Genomic DNA, 20,130 nt, shown 5'->3' on the forward strand with positions numbered 1-20,130 from the left:
TAGAAGAATTAACAAAGTAATTTTTTTAACACAGTGCGTGAATGTGTGTGTGAATGGGTGGATGACTGGATGTGTAAAGCGCTTTGGGGTCCTTAGGGTAAAGCGCTATACAAATACAGGCCATTTATCATTTACCATAATTACTACTTAAAAAGATTTGAGTGTTAGAAAGTGCAAGTATGGTGCTCTTTAACATGCCATATATACTTTGGGTTAAAAAAACAAAACAAAACATATATGTACCTACAGACAGAGAGGGAGAGAGAGAGGAATGGAAAAAGGGGAGGGAAAGACATCTTGTTGTGAAGATGAGAACATATTTGCTTTTGTTAAATAGCTGGAGGAAGAATTCAGTTGATGAGAGGCAATTAGTTTTGATTAAAAATGAGATTGCTCCCCTTCATGCAATGTAGCTATATCAAAACAAAATAATGATTAATTTCTGTTGGTATAAGACATTATTGTCAACAGCTAAAGTACCCATGCAGCAACAATACAATTGCTCTGAGGCCAAAGAGGAGGAAAAATATTCATTTAGAGACACTGCTGGATGTTCCTCTGGAGATGCTCGTAATATAATGTGTGGCTGCGTCTGTGTAAGTGCTCACAATTCTGCCTGTGTGGATAATTTGCACACCAAATATGTTTGTGTGGGAGTTTTCTGCATGTGCGAGTCCACCCACATTTCGAATACTAATCCTTATGTTTTTAAATTGTATGTTACTATAAATTTTATGCTTTCCATGCCTATTTGAAAAACACAATCTTGAAAATAACACAATTTTTTTTTAATTAGTCCTTTAAACAGTGATTTATTCCCACATTTTACAAACTGAATTTGTTGCTTTTCAATGTTGCTGCTTCCATTTCTTCAAGTCTTGTCATTACCATTACTAGCCTGCAGTGCCTTTTCAAGTTCTTCATTTAGTTCTTAGTGAAAATTCCACTATGGTTCCACTAAGTTAGGTATGAGTAACGTACTTTGAACATGACACATGAAACAAATGCAAACAGAGAACATAATATTACATTCACAGGGGAGTGAAATGGGATTTGTGATAAATCATATGTACATACAGTACATATGTTACAGATTTAATCCCAGCCATTGTGATTTTGACACTTGACTTATTATTTAAACACTCATTTTCCCCTGTTCTCCAACTCAGCTGTGGTTGTCTTTACTTTAAAGTCACTGTCTGTCCCACTCTGTTCTTTGTGTGTGGATGGAACTTTGCACACGGATCACACAATGAAGCGGAAACACACACAGTGAAACAAAGAGCAGAGGAGTGGAGGGAACCAGCAATTACAGCTGTACTGAAGTGAAACACATGCAGGCACAAATAAATCTTTTTCCCATTTTATTTATTTCTTTTTTCTTCTGTATTTCATGTCTCAAGTAGAAGGGAAGTCCAGTTTATGAGTGGATGCAGGGCTGGAGGGCAGGGAACTATGTGTCTAAACTAATGCTGCTTTGTTATGTGTCTGTGCTCATCTTTCACAGCGTCCATTGTAATTGGGAAATGGTGGTGTGAGATGGAACCGTGTCTGGAGGGAGAAGAGTGTAAGACTCTGCCTGACAACTCTGGATGGATGTGCTCCTCTGGGAACAAAATCAAGACCACAAGGGTGAGAAACCACACACACTTAAGTTCAGCTGCCTCCATCTGCATGCACACACACACTCTCATAATACAGAGAAGCTATTCTACGCATACTTTACATGCATGTGTTTGTCATTTCTGTGCTGCGAGTAGAAATGCACACCTAACCAACCATACGACACGGCACACTTACACCGTTTCCGCACAATGCATTGGATATAGCCAGACAACTTTAAATGTAATCGTTTTTCTTGAACTTGTCAACTGCCTGCTGCTGCACACATTGAAACGCAGATTTTCAAACCCATATAAATGTGCTGAAATAGCACTGTAAAGAAATTCATCCAAAAGCTGTGCCCTCTCTATAACAAGGTTGGTTTTGTTCAGTGTAAGCAACCTATCTAATGGCCCATAGTAGTAAAAAAAATATATATATATAAAGCAGGTGGTAAACAAACAGGTGGGATCTGCCTCAGGCCACACTTGTCAACGACATAAAGTTAATGGCTGCTCTGCTCCTCCACTGCTTTTTCAGCTTGGTGCACTCACTTCGATTGCAGTATGCAAAAATAATGCAGAGTTTAGTCCTCGAAGCCAGCAGTCCAGCACTGTGACAAGTTGATCACCTGATTTGTATTCACTTAATTGACCCCCTTTCTCCCTTCCAGTGCTTGGTGACAATGACTTTGAATAGCAGCAGAGGCTAATGTGATAGTAGAGAAACGGGGAACAGCCAGTGAAGGCTAGACGTCATGGGGCTTCCCAAGGTTGTTCTGTAGATTTATGTGCCAGCAAATAGACATAAAGCTTTCAAAGGGGCCCCTCACAGCCATCGCAGGCTTAAAATTTTCAGAAAGAAGTTGATCGAATGGGGTCTTGCCAGCTTGTCAAGGTAAGGCGCAGTACTTGGTTTACTCTTTAGAATGCATCTAGAAGTATCAATGCAGCCCACTGCATAATGTGAAGAAAGTCGATTTAAAATGATCGCTGTCTTATGAACAGTACTGTTCAAAAGTCTTGAGCAACCTGTCATTTCTTTGTATTTCACGTCAAAGGAGCCAGGTATTTAAAAATGTCTTGGGCAGGCTTTCTGACATTTCTTTTTCACTAATTCTCCAGTCCAACCCTTATACCTGCGCTCTCTGTTTTGTGTTTTGGATGAGTCGCTTAACGCTGACTCATAAATCAGCCAAATAGTATAATATGAACCGCATCTGTATTATATTATTATATTGCCACATCGCAGACAACCTAGCAAAGAACCAATTATAAATCATATCTTTAGACACTTTATGACTAGCAGCCTTTTGCAAAAGCATGTGACTTCTTCCTAATTCTTTAGTCAAAACTATGAAAAACACTTACAATAACATAGTTTAACAGGCATAAAATATTTTTGCACCAACAAGGTCATTCCCAAAGTGCTATTGTCAACATGGTGTGCATTGTGTTAAAACAATTTAGGACACCAGGCAAGTAGAGGACAAACAAAGAACTGACAGGCCCAAAAATGATCTACAGCGGGTAAACAATATCCAGCCAAGACCTGAGAGATGCCTCTGGCTATTCAGCTGATCTACTGTTCTCTAAAGCTTCATCAGAAATGTTCACTACAGTCTCAGTGGAAGTGTGGCTGTCAATAATCTGATCTTAATGAAGAGAAACAGGGAGAAGAGGCACAAGAACTGAACTGAAAAGTCTTACGGAGTGCTGAATCCAAATTTGGTTCAGATCATCATCAGCATGTATCAGCAATGAGTACAACAGTGAGGGTCCACAGCCATCTGTAAAACACGGTGGAGGCTCTGTCATGGTTTAGGGCTGCATTTCAGCCAGTGGTGTTGGAGATTGTTGGAATTATTAAAAGAGAAATTACCATCAGATTTTGATCTATGTTGAAATAATATCTGGAAAAGCATCTGATTGATTACAGCTTCATTTTGGAGGATGAAAATGATCCCAATTAGCATTAAAAGGATACCTGGATAGAAAAAAACAAATTTTTTTTGGGTGGGTGGGGGTTGTCCTAAATGTATGTTTGCAGATTTCAATAAATCATTGCACCTATTAGCTATTTTCCTAACAAAATATAAAGCGATGCGGGGTGGCTCAAGATTTTGGCACAGTAAAGTAGAGGCAGTGAATTCTATTTTATTTATTTACTCTCTTGAGGTGCAGAAATTGAGTTTGTTAATTTCTGCGCACAAAAGAAGGAAAAGCTATACTGCCACATGGCTTTGGTCTAATGTCAAAATCTTAAGAGAAGAGCGTAAAAAGGTCAGTCCTGCAGGTGCTTTTCTACCAAATACACACATGTCCTTCTTTTTCTTGACCCTCTCTTTGCAGAACACCCAGCCATACTCCCCTTTTTAGCTTCCGGAAGCAAAATGCAGAGGATGCGTCAACAGAAATTGAGCTGCATTCTTGCTTCTGTAAAGGTTAGTCTTTTTTTAAGCTGTTCTCTTTTTTTTTTTACCTTCTATGTTTTCACGTCTCTCTCACATCACTATATGCATTTGAGTGTTGGGCAGTAGGAGTGGGACCAACTCATGTTCAATGACTTCCCATTAACCCAAATACTCAGTGCGAAATAATCAAGTGTGTGTTTACATGCTGTGCATGATTAGGCAGGCGTGACACAAATACTGATCGCACCGCCACCCACTGTAAATATTTATCACCAAGCGCAGGCAGAGCACGCATAAATAATAAGCAAGTTGCTGCAAAGTTTTTTACAGAAACTGTGGCTCATGTATCAGTAAAATGTTTAGTGCGCAGATGGCTTAACATACATATGCATACAGCATGCTATAGCAGCACATTCACAGAGCACTGTAGAAACACACACACACACACACACAGAGTCAGGTCCGCCTCTTAGCAGAACCTTGCTGTCTGTGATCAGTGTGTAATGGCAGGATCTGTCCTTCTTCCTTTCATTGCCTCCTTTGTTCCATGTCCTGTTTTTTGCTATCGGCCACTGTGTGGGTTTGATTACAGCGCCTTGCATCGGTCTGCCAATCCCATTAGGCACTAATCTGTGACATGCTACTTGCTCCTCCATGTGTGTGTGCTCCTACTTGTGTATGCACGCACATGTTTGATGTGTTTGATATGTCTGTGTTTGTACGGGTACACTCATGTGTGCACAACTGAGGCTGGCGGGCAGATCTCTTCCCTTTTCGTTGTGTGGCTTCTTATCAGAGGCCACTTGATGTCCTGATCCCCCTCAGAGGGTCTTGTTGAAGCAGCTATCAGCACACAGCATAGCCCACAGGCTACATGAAAGGGCTTTTATCCTGCACTCTGCTCTCTTTTTTAATCAACATTCCTCATTCACCTGCCTCTCAGGCCAAATTGCCTCATTTGTATTTGTTCCTTTAGAAGCCACCAAACTCACAACACAGCGGCGTGTTTTCTTTTTCCTAGTCATTTTGTTCCACCGAGAAGTTTTTATTTGGTTCTGAAACGCGCAAGTGAAACACAATGAGACAGGCGTGCGTACATGTACAGCCAAAGACAGGCTTCATCATCATCATCGTTCACTAAAAATTGGCATTCAAAGTAAGAAGCAACAAGCAAAAAGCCAGTGCCTGACACCCATGTTTCTTCTTTTCTTTCTTTATGTCTTTCAGAGAGGGAGCCCTTCATTGCCTGTTCTGTATCAGCAGACAAGGCAGGCCCTATTGTTTGTGGAAGTCACAGTGAGAGCGAGGCTGGGGAGCACCTTCCAAAACACTCGCCCACCATAGATCTGCATTACCCGCTCCACTGGCTAAATAGATCAATCCATTTCTGCTCCCTCCAAACAATTACACATCTTAAAAGAGACAGGCAGAATGAGAGAGGCTGTAATCGAAGCATCTTTTCTCTTATTCATTCTTCTCCCCTTTTGATGATAGCGAGAAAAAAATTACATTCATTTAATAACCTCATTGTTAGTGTACTAGAGTGAATATCAATATGTTGTCACTATCAAAGCAAGAATGTGATACATATCTAATACGAGCGTCATCCCGCATCCCATGAATTTGAACTTTTTCTAGTGATTTCACACTGCAGCAAACGTTTCTTATTCATCTACAGAAGTTGTTTAAACTGTATAAAGACACAATATTTCCACTATCAAGTGTTCAGATTAGTGAGTGCAAAGCGTTACATTTAAGTGAAGCTCCATCTTTCACACTTTTCAGTGTGTTCCATCTCCAGCTAGTCTGACATGATTTACTTGCTGTTCAGTGTGCCGCAAGTCCCTTATTAAAAGGAGCAGAGGGCACTTTTTCAAGCAAAATAACACACTGTGACAGGATGTAGCCCATCTGTGAGATAGCCCGAGAGCAAAAGTGACCTGCCAGCAGATGCTTCACCATCTAATTTGTCAAATCGGGAGATCGAGCTCTGAAGTTGATCAAAATGAACTCCAAACGGCCGTGCCGCATACAGTCCAGCTTCACCCAGGAATGATTAGTTCCATCTCTGAGCCTGACAACGCTGCTTTCTCCTTCAGCTTTGTATAATGTCATCACGATGACAAACAGAAAAATTATAAACTAATCATAAACAGTGCATTGTTTGAGATATCCACTTTGTTTAAAGGATGAGACTCTAAACTGACACATGCGGTTCAGACTCCCAAAAGTGCCCAGATTGTCATCCTTATGACATATTTATACATAGTAATGGTGAAGGAGTTCATTCCAAGTGCTGCTGATTAATTTATGTTCATTTGCTTTTCTTTATCCATTGTCAATGTCACATTAAATGGATCTTGATGTATTTTCCTTGTCTGGAGTCTTCTGTTTTCAGAGGGTGCTCTTTAGTGTTATTCCAAGTGGTTTCTGAGCAAGCATGATTGATTTGTTCAGCACTAAACAAGAAAGGGGAAAGGGTAGGCTGTGTTTGCACAAATCTTTTTGTTAGGCTAATTGTCCTTGGGTCTTTTTACTAACTGAAGTCTGAGCAAATTGCAATTTAATGCGCCCGGCAAATTAGAATGCAGACACCTAAGTTGCCAGCAAAGATGGGAACAAGTAGGAAATCCTTGAGCGTTCCACTTGTGCTCGCTGCACTGTTTGTTTGAAGGGGACAAAAAAGAACAGAGGACACTTTTAGTCGCTCTTACATGCATATGTGGGTTGAAATGACGACATTTGCATACAACCCTTCTCTTCCCGCTAACAAACCTCTGGTGGATTGCATTTCAGACCGAAAGTGATCCTCAGTGGTGTAACCTGTTACTGCTTTTGTTCTGGCAGAGGTAATTTTGATATGTCACCAGACAGTAGATCATACATATGCAAATGCTGGACAGATGAGGCCTAGAGGGGGTAAAAAAGTGTTTAAAAACCATTGGGAAAAATTGACAACCTATACAGAAAAAAGAGACCCGGAGGAGGAAATATTAAATCCGAGTAGCTATTTAAAGCATACATAACAACAGCTGCGGTGAATCATTCAAAGAGTTTAAAAGGTGACTACATCAATCCTGCTGTTCCTGTCAGACGATTTAATGACTGGATTAAAAAAAAAATCCCTAAAACACAAATAAATCAGTGTGATTGTTACCACTCACACCAGAAGTTGTATTTGCATCTTTTAGTAAAATCTATAAAATTCTCTTTACATGAAATGTTTAAAATTGTGCAATTGACAGCATATAAGTTATAAAAGAAGTAAACAAAATATTAAAATGCTACTGGATAAAATAGATGCAAAAATGAACATTATTTGGAAGCCAACAATTCTGTGTTCAGCTGACATTTTAATATATTTCCTTCTACTGTTAGTTTATACAGATAATGCATTAATATCTGGTATATGTTTTTAAAAAGAAGACGCGTTACAGATTTTCTTGAAATACTGTCAACAAAAAACTGTCTATATCTGCCCCAGACTAAGGTATCCGCCAGAAATGTTGCAGAGAAACCAGAAAAAAAATCTTTAAATATATATTTTTTAAATACTAAATGTCCTGAAGACAAAATCCACCATTCTGATGGGGAAAAAAGGCAGAATAATGGATGATTTCTGGCTCTTGAAAATTGCATAAATGAGCTGATGTTCATTTACAACTGGTGTCGAATCTGTGTTTTGCAACAAAATTGAATTACGGCCCAAGATGAAATAATGGCCTGCTAAAATTCTTACTTTGCCTCTGCATTCAATTATTCTGTCAAGTCAATAACAAGTCTGTCGGGGCTATGGCTGCACTGCATTATATTTTCAGATGCAACATGTTTTTCGTATGGTTTCAGATATTAATCATAAGACCTCCTCATAAATGGAATGGGTGAATATAGGTGCACAATTACTGTTACTGAGGGAGCGGAGCTAATAAAGTCACATGGCTTTGCTTACTGGCATGTACAAGTTACTGGAGCTCTGACTGTGAGTTAGAGATTACAGAGTCCACACAGCACCCTCCATAATTAAATCCAATACACCTGGTTGCCACCTGCCAAGACTGCTGGAAATGTCATGAGTGTGTTTCTTTGTTGAAGAGGATTATGGGATTTCTAATTGGCACCGCCGTGTGCCAGAAACATGATGTTTCTTTAATGTAAACTCTTAAAGCAGTAACATAAGTCAGAAATGTGATGAAACTCTTTCATGCTTTTGTTGCGACAATAAAAAGAGATTAAGGAACTCGACAACTGTAACTGTTGCAGACATCGTGCGCACTGTTTTTATTGAGCTTCAGGATAAGCAAGATGCTGAAAAGCAGGACTTTCAATAGCAGTCTCAAGGCTGTACAATGCAGCATTGAAAAGTGTCCAGGTCTGCAACTGGGGCTGAATAAGAGTCCCTGAACCAGAGTCATGGAGAGACAGCTCAGACTCCACAGCAGGGGCCCCCAATCCCATTTAGAAAAACCAACGTTATTTTATCAGGTCGTTTGAAATTGGCTGGCTGACTATTAAGGTTCAAATGAAGGTGCTGGAGCGGGCTGTGAGGGGGCCTGCAAAACTGCTCAATGTTAAAGGCAAAAATATGCTAAAAATTATACCATTAAGCAGACATGCACAGCATGGAAACACACCAGGATTTCCTATGCAAAGAATTTTGCTGATTTATCCTGGTACACATAAAAAGGCCAAATAACCCTCCATCTTCAGTGTGGTTTCCAAGCATATAAGCTGTCTGTTTTTCTGTTTTTCTGTTTTCTGTCACAGCATAAACCAGGAGGTGAGACGGGGCTGTACAAAGCCTCCACAGCTCAAAAGACTCCCCTCGTTTTTTTGGGGTTTTTTTAAAACGTGCGAACGAAGCAATTCCTCGGGTCTAATCCTCACACACTTGTATGCCTTTGTTCGATCTAAGCATATGTGTGTTTTCTCTCCTCTCCTCTTCTTCCTCTGTGTTGCAGATTCATCCCAGGACCTAACAGAGAGCTCCCATTGCAGGGCTCAGCGCCAGGCTCCTTCCCCTCATGTACCCTTTCTCTTCTCATCGAATGGACTAAAACTATTACATCCACGGCTACTGACTGGATTACCTGGGACCATAGAAAGGATATCCACCCAGATAAAACAGCTTTGCTCGCGTGGTGCCAAGGATTTGAAACCAGACTAATCCCGTGTTTGATCAATGAGCTCCATGTTGGTGACTCTCCTCTTCCACACAGCTGTGGCCAGTTTCTGACCTACTCTTCCCTCACTCTGTTTCCCTATTCAGAACTGAAGCAGCTTAGGAGGGGCTATTTAGAGGTTGTTAAAACATAATTTGAAGACGTTCTCCCCGCCCGTCTGAGGGTGAACATGTTGGCAAACTTTCATAGACCTGAACCTGAATCTGTGGAACTGAGGGCACAATGGGGGAAATTACGTCGCTTTATTTTTATTTCTGTGTGGAAAGCATTTGTATTTGACTCACTAACTGAGACTGATGGCTTTGTTGTGGCTGCACCGAGGAAACTGTCAGCTGTTACCGCTAGAAAGGTCGATTAATGAAGACTCTCAGAGAGGCTTTAGGGTCAACCCCATGGCCTCACGCTCATCCTCCACGACGAACATTCTGACTTTTATTGGGTGGGCATGCCCAGTGTAAATTCATGAGCACTTCTTTTCTTTGTATGTAAGATAATTTGTGTATATATACACATATATAAATACATTACATGTTAAGCTGACAGATCCAAGAAGCTGAAAAATATATTTACAGATTTCAAGCCCGTGTTGGAATCCTGAATAACCCTTGAACGTGAGCCAGAGGCTGTCGTCACAGTGCGGTGTATCTAGGACTGCTTCGCATTGGGGGGAAAAAGCCACAACGGAATCATAAAAATAAGTTCTGCTCACTTTTGTCATTCAGCAATGTTGTTTGGTTACTCCAGAAAGCGCTTGTTGTTTCAGTAAAGCTGAGGAAAACACTGTATAGAACTGCCTCACTAAAGAAAGCAGCAACACCCACCCGTGACCTTTCCCCTCAGAAACATCAGAGAAACTCTGACCATAATAGGACAATTACGTTTCTGCAGCGGAGAGTGGTCACGGGTGAGAGTGTCCGTAATGTAGATGTTCCTCTTACACACACCAGAGAGATGATTTATTCAAAGTGACAGTGAGAAAGTATTAGTCACAAAGGAGAAACATAGTTATCCCCCAGTAGCTATAAGTACATTACAGGACAGCCTTATGAGAAATAAAAATGGTTTTCTATACTGATATGCTGCCTCCCATTTCTCCATAAGGTGACTGATATTTTGAAAAATGTTCCTCTTACGACTATTTGATATGTTGTAATATGTGGGTGGAAGATCTCGTCAGAGTTTCATTTATTTTATATGTTAACATTGTGAACAGAGTTTTTGCTTGAGTAAACAAGCAATCAAGAACGGCACAGGACGAGTATGAAAATGACTTACGGGCACAGACACACTCACAAACACACACACACATGCGGTAAACACAAACGGATCTGTGATGCTTCATTTATACAATTCCCTTGCTGGCAGAGTGGATTTATCAAAACAGAGCATTCAATTCATTCATGCAATTAGAATAAGGATTTCCAATATCAGGCCAGGCAAAATTCCAGATGATTTTCAATATCAACCTCCTCTCTCTGCAGATATTAGATTCGTTTCTTGTCCCAGTGGATGCACTAGTGTACATTCATCATTTAGGAATTTGGCTAGTTTCGTGGAGCCCGGTGCCTCGCTGAGCAGTCACAGAAGGTATGAAAAAGACAGAGACATCAATCTCCCAGTGGTCTTGCCAGAATCATGAGGGAATATAGTAAAGGAGAGAGAGAGAGACTGCTTTCTCCTCCTGAACGGGTCATTTCCGTCTTTGTTTTCTCCTATTTATTGGGATTGGCCGTCCTTAAGTCTTATTTAGCTTGTGCTAAAGAAAATGAAACAGTGGAGGAGTTTGTGCATATGCACGACCTGTCTGCGGGTGCTTTTTTGTTGCCATAAACGTTTGTCTTTTTTTACACGCACATCCTTGTGTGTGTGTATTTTATACCCAGAGTCTGGGAGAAATACATCCTGCGACGACGTACTGTGAAGATTATCCTCAAATTCAGTGCTCGTGTAGGAAATCAAGCGATTTCTCCCTTCCTACTTATGCAGTTCTAAGTGGATTTTTTTTTTTGCTTAAAAGCTGCTTGGGGATCAGAAACGGAAGAGGTGCTTTTCCTTTGCCTTTTCTCATTCTCTTTTATGCACTGCTTAGCTCTATCCAGAAATGATGGAGTCGTGCTGTGGAGGGAGGTCCTGCACCATTTTAGACAAAGCAGAAAGGAGCCCAGCATGAATAAATAAGCGGGGCCAGGTCCTCCTCCCACGCCACAGGACTGTACAATCTCAAAAGAGAGACATCCATCAAGTCCTGCCGACCTCCCACTGAGACAGGGAGACAGCCATGACCACATCACGCTGGATGGCTAATCAACGCCTGACAGCAAGGACAACCCTTTTCATGCAGCCGAGATGTGCGCGCAGGATGTCGGCCAGTGTTGTTTATAAAACTTGCACTTGTAACTTCCAAGGGTATCTCAAGTAAAACCTAAACTTTTGCCCTGTATAGAAGGTAAATGCTTGGCTGCTTTTAGGAGCTTTCATAAAAAGCCTCACTCCTCTTTGACGGCACTTCTTTCTTCGCACTTTATCACATTCATATTCTTTAATCATTTTGGATAGCAACCTATAATTTGTGGAAAGGGCACACTCCTTACCTGTGGGGGCTTTGTGGCCTATAATTACAGTCATTATGGCCATGAGTCACAGTGAATATCAGCTTTATAATGATCATTCACTAGAGCTGGACAACTAAGAGTGTTCGAAAATCATTAATGACACTAAAACTTCCCCTCAATGATAGCTATTTTCTGCAACTTTGGGCATTATTACCAGTGGCCCATTTTCTATGAAATGTAATAGCACATTATCAGACAGAGTAGAATTAATCCTTTTAATTATTGAACTCAACAAATGGAAGCAGTGGCAGCACTGTCACAGCTAACATGTTCATCACACATTTTTTAAAAGAACTTGTAGTGGTGACAAAACACAAAGTTGATACACACACACACACACAAAAGCTGAAACTGAGTCAAAACGGTGAACCGCATACTTTCAAGTGAAACACACCAATCCCCTGCTGTACACCATTGTTTGTAACAAATGAGCACCTACTCTGATGGGTATGCAATACATCACTGTCCTAGTCCCATGACACTTAACCGTACCCACCAACCACCAATACCCTTGTCAGCCAAATGACTAGCCTGTCTATGATTGTCAGCGGCTGCCATAATGATAATTTATTTCCGTGCTCCTTTACACTTCTTCACCTTATTTCCTCTCCCATTTCAACCCAAAACGCAGCAAACTAAAATCCATCATGCTGCACATGCTGAATGGCCGAGCGTTGAGGATGACATTTCATGTCCCACAAGGGGCGCCGATGTCGTCACAGAGCAGCCTCCCTGGGAGATTTCACAGTTCACACTTTCCCATTAAACAGAGAGCATTTTTCATAGTGCTGAATCCACACAGCGGGACAGCTGTAAACACACAGTTTCTCAATTGTTTGCCACTTCTGAATAAATGACCAAGAGCCGAACTGGAAGGAGTGAGGAGTTAACTTCTTGTTCCGAGCCGCAGAGTACACGAATAGGTCACATGAGTTTAGCTTGTACATCTCACAGTATTCAACATTTAATGATTATAAAATAATGTTTTCATGCAGGACACACAGCACATCTCACAGGTTTAAAAGGCTGTTGGTTTGTGTTGAATTTGTGTTGTTTTTTTTTTATTGCATTATTTTTTTTTCATAAAATGTCCAGTGCGCCACAGAGCAATATAATTCAGACCAGTAAACACAACACAGCTATTTCCTGGTGTTGGCTTCAATTACATCATACAGTAAAGAAATAAAGACATACATATCAGAGATCTATCTGTCTACCTGCTAGATAGACAGACAGATGCTGCTTTGATTGCAGAGAAGATTGTACCTTGGCATTTTTAAGGAGAGGTCAGATACAATTTCATGTTGTTTGTCCACAATTGTATAGACAGTTCACAACTGGCCTGGCCCCCAGGCTGCCTGCCAGAGACAAAGCACTGTGCCGTCAGTCCAAACCTGCCCACACACACAGTATCTGCAGTGAACTTATCTAAAGTTTGGATGATGGAAAGGCAAACTAGAGCATTTGTCTTGCCCACACACTGCCTGAAAAGTTTTGCCATGTCATCGAGTTCATGCAATTTCCGTTTTTCTCGTTCTCCATTAAGTTACCTGAGTTTCCTAATCAATTGGGTTTATCCTGTAAATGTGGGTTCAGTTGGAACAAATAGTACCGTTGGATGATCAAACTGAATCTTAAACTGGAAATTATTAGCAGTTCTACTGTTGTAGACTAGCGTTAGGCTAGTAATACACCAAGGCTAAATACCAAATACATGTTTAGTCCTTGCTCTGTCCTCACACAGGCTTTCACGAATAATAGAAATCCTAAAATTCGATTAAGCCACAATCTAATAAATTTAAAACATTTTCACAAATAAATTGCTACAATTCATATTCATTCTCTGATCTGTCTCTTCCACATTATATCATGCCTCAAGCCCGTCTCACAAAAAGTTCCTTTTTTCTGAATTTGAAAGTGAATCCTTGTCCTTTGTGATTACAGCATGACACAGGACACCAAGTATGTAAAATCCACAATAACACATAAAAACACATGGACTGACTAGACAGAAAGTGAATTGTTGCTATTCTCTCCTGTGTCAGGTACAAACTGAGCAGTTGTATAGCACAGTCTCAGCAGAGTCTTTAGTCTGGGTGAATGGTAAAGGTGATTTTCTGATAGCTGCAGGATGGAACCACTTTCCCCAATTCCACTCTCAGCCAATGAGCTGCCTCTTTCTCTGGTATGCAAATGAAAGGCACAAGGGCATGCAGGGATTGTGAAGGACACAGTCTTTCGGCCACAAGGAGACAGAGCCACCCAGGAGGGCCAAGGATGCCTCATTCAAATTCAACACGATCATTTCCCCTCGGCAGATGAAGTACGTAGGTGCTAAACTCAGACTGAATACACTGCCGAGAACACAAGCAGGCATTCCTTTAAAAAACGATTGCAACCGGTAGTCCAGTGTGGAAATCTTGTTTAATAATTGAATGTGAATGATGTGCTATCTGGGCCATAAAAGCATACCTTATAGTGGCATACATTCTTCAGAAAATCGCCTTAACCTGGCAACTGACATATACACACACAGGTACACAAAGGGGCTGAACACATGCCTTTACCTAAGCAGCCAGTATTGCAAACATCGCTGCTAGATTGGAATTTTAAAATGAGCATGATGCAGAAATCAATTTAGATGTTATTCCCACGACAGTGCCTTGGTATGCCTAGCCAGGGTATTTTCTATTTTGTGTTACCTTTCCCACCTTGATTTTTTTCCCCCCAAGTTATCATCCCAAATAGAATGGTGTCTGCGCCTCAAGGCGGCGGCCATTGATCCACACTGGAAGTGAGACACTGCTGCTTGTGCCATCGGCACAATACTTGTTATTGGTCAGACTGCATCAGTGACTGGATATAGATGGTCAAAAGTGCTGGCTGTACACAGACATGGTCGTGATACAACTGAGCTTTAACATCTCAGTGTGTGACCCAATGCTTCCAACTACATATTTATAGGTTTAAAGGGAAGTTATTGGAATTAGCCTATAAATTAAGCAATAGACTCTCATATTTGCATGTTTGATATGAAATAGCATAGCATTTTGGAGGATCTACGTCTCTATATGGCTTGCCTTTATGGTATTGTACATCAGGGTGGAGGACTGGTGCAGTAGTTAGCACTGTCGCTTCTTGATTTGAACCTTCCTGGGGCGATTCTGTGTGGAGTTTGCATGCTTTCCCTGTACTTGTGTGGGTTTCCTTTGGGTGATCCAGTGTTCTCCTACAGTCGGAAGAGCATTGCATTAATTGGCGATCCTAAATTGCCTGTAGGTGTAAATGTGAGATATACAAAGTGGTTGAAGATTTATAGTGCTATGTGATTGGGGCTTGTGGCCTAAAGTACTTTGAGCAGTAAGAAAAACACCAGAAATATGCTATATAAATGCAATCCACTGACCACAACTATGACAGCTACAGAAAATCAGACAAACTTAACGTGGCCACAATGCATAACATCCAACAAGTGCCCTGTTTGCTTCTTGTCCCTCGTGGATCTATTAGCTAGAAACAGCTCGTGGCCCTCTGGCTCTGTGCCGTCTACTAAGACATCTTGTTTTTATCTCATATAGTTTCATAATCTAAGTGAGCTGCAACCACTTTCACATTCACAGTTAGTTACATGTCAGCTGATATTATACACCACACCATCCCTACAACAGCTTCTTAATATCTTTATTCTGTATTAGCTTTTCTGGGAGCTGTCGCAAAGTTAACTCTCGGTCTATCTTCCCTGGCAGACAGTAGATAGAAGACAAATAGGCCTGTGTATACATAATACGTGTAGGTGACACAATGCTTTCATAATGCAAACTGACAAAGTCAATAGAGCCGCTGAAATATGAAGGAAAGGTTTTGTTTTTTTTTTGTTTTTTTGTTTTTTTTTTTTTTTTGGGGGGGGGGGGGGGGGGGGTTCATCGTATATCCTAATCAAGAGACATTCAGTGCACACTCGACCAGTGCTGTGAAACTGCCTTGTCTAATCTACTGTGCAGTTTTTATATTTTCTTAAACCCAAAATAAAATAAAAATGACATCAGCCGTTATGTGTGTTTTAAATAAAGCTGGGTTTTTTGAGTGCAGTGAACCATTAGTGCATAAGGTTCAGCTAGAGAGAAGCTGTGATCCCCGGTGCAGTCTGCTGTAGGCTGTTACAGGAATGTCCCCTGCCACTGCTCTCATTTCATGTAACACTGGCAGTGCATTTTCCTGAAGTGCTCAGAGCAAAACTACTTAAAGTCGTTCCCCATATGAACAACTTAGTAAATGAATGCCTGGAATGTGTCATCGATTAAACAGCACAGTCCTTCTCCTATGATTCATAGGCAGAGTGCGTGCACTCAGGCACATAATCTCTTTTTTTCATTTCAGCACCTCCAGAATTGCCTTCTAAACACAAATAATGACAGTGGCAGCAAAGCTCTGCAAGCCTATCCATGAGCTCATATGAAATGCGTTGATCATTTAGCTGATTCATAATTTTCCGGTACCCGAAAGCGCAGCTCTCTGCTGCATCAGACAGATATTTGTTTTACTGCATCCTAAATAGCAATATACCAGTATTTTCCACATTACATCTGAAGGAAATTATAGCCTTTAAAAACGTGTTTTGTCACTTGTGGAGCCAATAACATGTAACATAACATGTGAGCTTAAACAGATCATAATAGTTTATTTTATAGACATTCAAATCTATCTTAACAACAACCTTTCAGCGATATTACAGCGATTTATTTACTTTAATAAAGCAATGAAATCAGTGTTACAGTGAAGACTGATTACTGGAAATATAACTCAAACTTCACAAGATGATATAACGCCCGTTTTACGTGTAACCTACCTTTCCAAATTTTCCACCGTCTTCCACCTCAACAACTCGCTCCTGTCCCCATCTTTATTACATTAATCACATGTGCCTACATTAAATGAAATCCATTTAAATACCCCTGGTTGCACAAATTATTTGTGTAGCCAGGTTGAAAGACTTGGGAGTCAAAGGCGGCATAATTAGACGGGACGATTCTGAAACCTAATACAAGATGTAATTAAGGAAATTAATAAGGTGTCAGCCCCCTTTCACTGGGTGCTCTGCCTGATGATTAATCACAGCCTGGGCTAATTTGATTTGTGACAAGGAAAAGGATGACTTGGTAAGTCAGTTAGGAGAACCCAACTCGACAGCATATGACATTAATAAAACATGAATAGTGGGGGCTGAGAGAGGAACGAAAATCCACTTGTGATCCACATGAAGCAATCAGATTAAAGGAGACTTTGGATAGATAGCCCTGTGACAAAGTCACTGACAGGGGACTGAGTGTAATTTAATCAAAGCCTCTGATGTTACATTATTCTTATTAATCCATAATTGGACATACCACCATCATAAAGCAACAAGTATAGTCATTTATGTAGGTGGAGGTAAAAATCAAACTACATTCCAGATATAATGTGATCTTTTAAGAAGGTAGGAACACTGCGTGACACATCGAAGCACTGAAAGAGGAACAGATAAGGCCGGGGCATTAGTCACTGAGCCACCAAAACAGAAGATGAGTGCCGCAGTTCTTACTCGCAGGCACAGAGGACCATAAGAAATCATAAGATTTCAACACGCTTAGAGATTAAGGGTTGGGTTATGGTCTCTTCTTGTGACGCGATGTCCAACGACATTATACAATGACGCACAATAATGTGTGTTTATAATTGTTTCAACTGAAAAGCCAGTGATTACAGAGTAGAGGGAGAGAGCGGAGAGATGCAGTGTAAACCAAAAGCCGAGATAATGCCTGGTTTTCATACATGAAAAGTGCCACGAATATCATACAGCTGCCAGATCACCAATTTTGAATGTTGTAAACAATGGGGAGCGCAGACGTCCCTGTGTGAAGTCAAAATGGCAATCCAAAACAAAGCACAGTTCTGGCAGACCATAATGTCTATGTTGCTATGCTGTCATCATATGATCCGGTTCACCTCCTGCTCTCTCCCGGTGATGCTTGATGAAAAGCTTAGTGGAGGCAAGCAAACAGAAGGTAATTAATTTCTCAAGTGAATTCTAATTGATTTGTGCTATATTTGGAGGGACAGGTAGGGGGAGCGAGTGTGTTTGTAATTGTGTTTACACCTGCAGAGAGTAGACGTAATATCGAGAACATCTGTATACAATGCAACCCAAACGCTTTGCATTTAACTTGATCATTGTGAGGAAAAACTGCGATGTTCTGCATGAACCTCAGGTTGAACCCCTCTGCCTCAGAGGCTGACTGAGAAATACTCAACCAATTTTGCAATATCTACACTTTATGATAATATTTGAGGTCATAGTTCATTTGAGTCTGTGTTCTGGATTGCAGTGTAGCCGTCCTAGATATTGTGTCTGTCATTTGTATGTGCCCACACTATGCAGGGTTACTTGAATTTACATACAATGCATTATTGTGTGTCTATGCCGCGTGCATTCAACCGCATACAAGCACAAACAAATACAGGGACTGAATGCAGCTGCAAGAAAAATTATTGTTCACTTGCAAATGCACCACAATACACTGCTATACTAATTTCCAAAAATTCCAGAGTACTGCAATTGTGGTTAAACCATTAGTTCCCCTTCATTTGTTTTATCCTACATGGGCAGACTGGGAAGGACCATGGCTTGACCCAGGAGAGTGAAACCAGCCCCCCAAAAGGCTGCAATGAAGCCTCAGAATGGCAAAACTCCAAGTCAGTTGATTCCAACTTGGGAAGTCATATAAGTTTCATAACTGAATATAGATGCTACTAATGATATTTCCTAACAGAGGAGTATTGTGCACATGTCGCAAGTGTTTCCTTCTTTTATATCTCAAGGTTGTGCTGAGACACACCTACAGTGCTGCATATTCTTTACATACTGATAGAGAGACATTTCTCAGGATTTAAAACCAAGTCTTCTGTGTGATGTAGACAGAAAGTGTATTGACTATTTCTTGGATCAGAAACTTTTCACAAAGAAATTCTCAGAAAGTAGAATGACAATGACAGTCTTCCAGACTGAATTCAACACAATATTACATTTTTTACTTGCCCACTAATTTTTATTTCATGCCTTATCACTGAAAAACAGACACAAGCAACGTTGCAGATATGCTTTTTTTCCATTCGTTTCGATTCAACATAGATAATACATTTTTTGTGCAATTTTAATAAATTATGTGGGTTTATGATAGCTGAATCAGCCTGTTAAATAAATCAAAGACTTAATCATTTAGTTATTGCTTAACCTGAATACACTTATCCTTCTTTTAAGCAATAGGAGAATAATTTACCTACCTGTTTTTTGTTGTGACATTTTTTCCCCATCAGTTCTGGGACCATTTATTCTCTGGATTGAGAACAATGTCACAATACCACTAAACAACATTACAAAATAAAACACAATACAACTACACAAACAGCTGGGTTTCACACATTTCTGCTTTCCTTATCCACTTACTTGCAAAGATGTGCCGACAAGTGTCTTTGCAGTTAGGCCGATAAGAAAACCTCCTTTTGTAAGCATGAATACAGTGGACTCACAATATTTGGGATTCACCCACAAGGTTTTATGTCTTTAGCATTTAAAGTATGACTTGAAAACCACAAATTCCTTTCTCCAACTTATTCATAAAATATACGTTTGGTGGACATTCTACAAGTAATTTGACAATGATCCCCGAGCAGAGATTAAAAGGGTGTTTTTTTTAGTTTAGGCATTAGATGCAAGAACTTATTAAAACCCATCTAAGCTGACAGGGGATGGGTTTTTTTACACCCATTTGAGATCATATCTTGGTGCATACTCAATCATCCAGGTAAGGAAACCCAAAAAAGTTGATTCTGTTCATCTGGACGTAGCGCTTTCAGTGGGAGAAATGTTTCGTCACTCATCCAAGTGACTTCTTCAGTCTCAGCTCACTGCAGGTTTTCTCAACCTTATACATTTCCATAATGACTGAATCTAGCACCGCTGATGAACAATGGGCTGTGAGGTCAGTTTCTTGATCATTAATATGCAAATTGTCACGACCATTCGTCAACAACCACTGATTAAAGACCATTGATCACTGGCAATTGATCAATGAGAGTTGGGGAATGGCTGCAATCACAGCATTGTAAGATGGTGAAAGATGTACCCTTATGGGCTTGTATGATGTTACATCTCTCTTCACTTGTGTTCCAGTCACTGAAGGAGTGGAGGTAGTGCGTAAGAGATGACAGGATGACTCCAACCTCAGCAACAGCGTCACTCTCAGCACCGACCAAGTGTGTTTGCTCTTGGATCTGTGTCTTCATTCCA

At 40.5% G+C, this 20,130-nt stretch overlaps 1 protein-coding gene across 4 annotated transcripts in view; it reads left to right on the plus strand.

The window, feature by feature from the left end:
- The window catches only part of tafa1b (TAFA chemokine like family member 1b), a 119,646-nt gene extending 109,376 nt beyond the window's left edge, over positions 1-10,270 (plus strand). The window contains exons 4-6 of one of the 4 annotated variants that reach the window (XR_014873979.1): positions 1,508-1,632; positions 3,954-4,045; positions 8,974-10,270. Coding sequence is in view for 2 of the 4 variants with exons in the window: in XM_085158710.1 (XP_085014836.1) it covers positions 1,508-1,632; positions 5,243-5,359 (242 nt within the window). In the remaining 2 variants the exon portion in view is untranslated. The other 3 variants (XR_014873980.1, XM_085158710.1, XM_085158711.1) reach the window with 3 other exon arrangements.
- Positions 10,271-20,130: the final 9,860 nt, after the last annotated feature.

This window comes from Neolamprologus multifasciatus, chromosome 5 (assembly GCF_963576455.1).
Source record: "Neolamprologus multifasciatus chromosome 5, fNeoMul1.2, whole genome shotgun sequence".
Lineage (NCBI taxonomy): Eukaryota > Metazoa > Chordata > Actinopteri > Cichliformes > Cichlidae > Neolamprologus > Neolamprologus multifasciatus.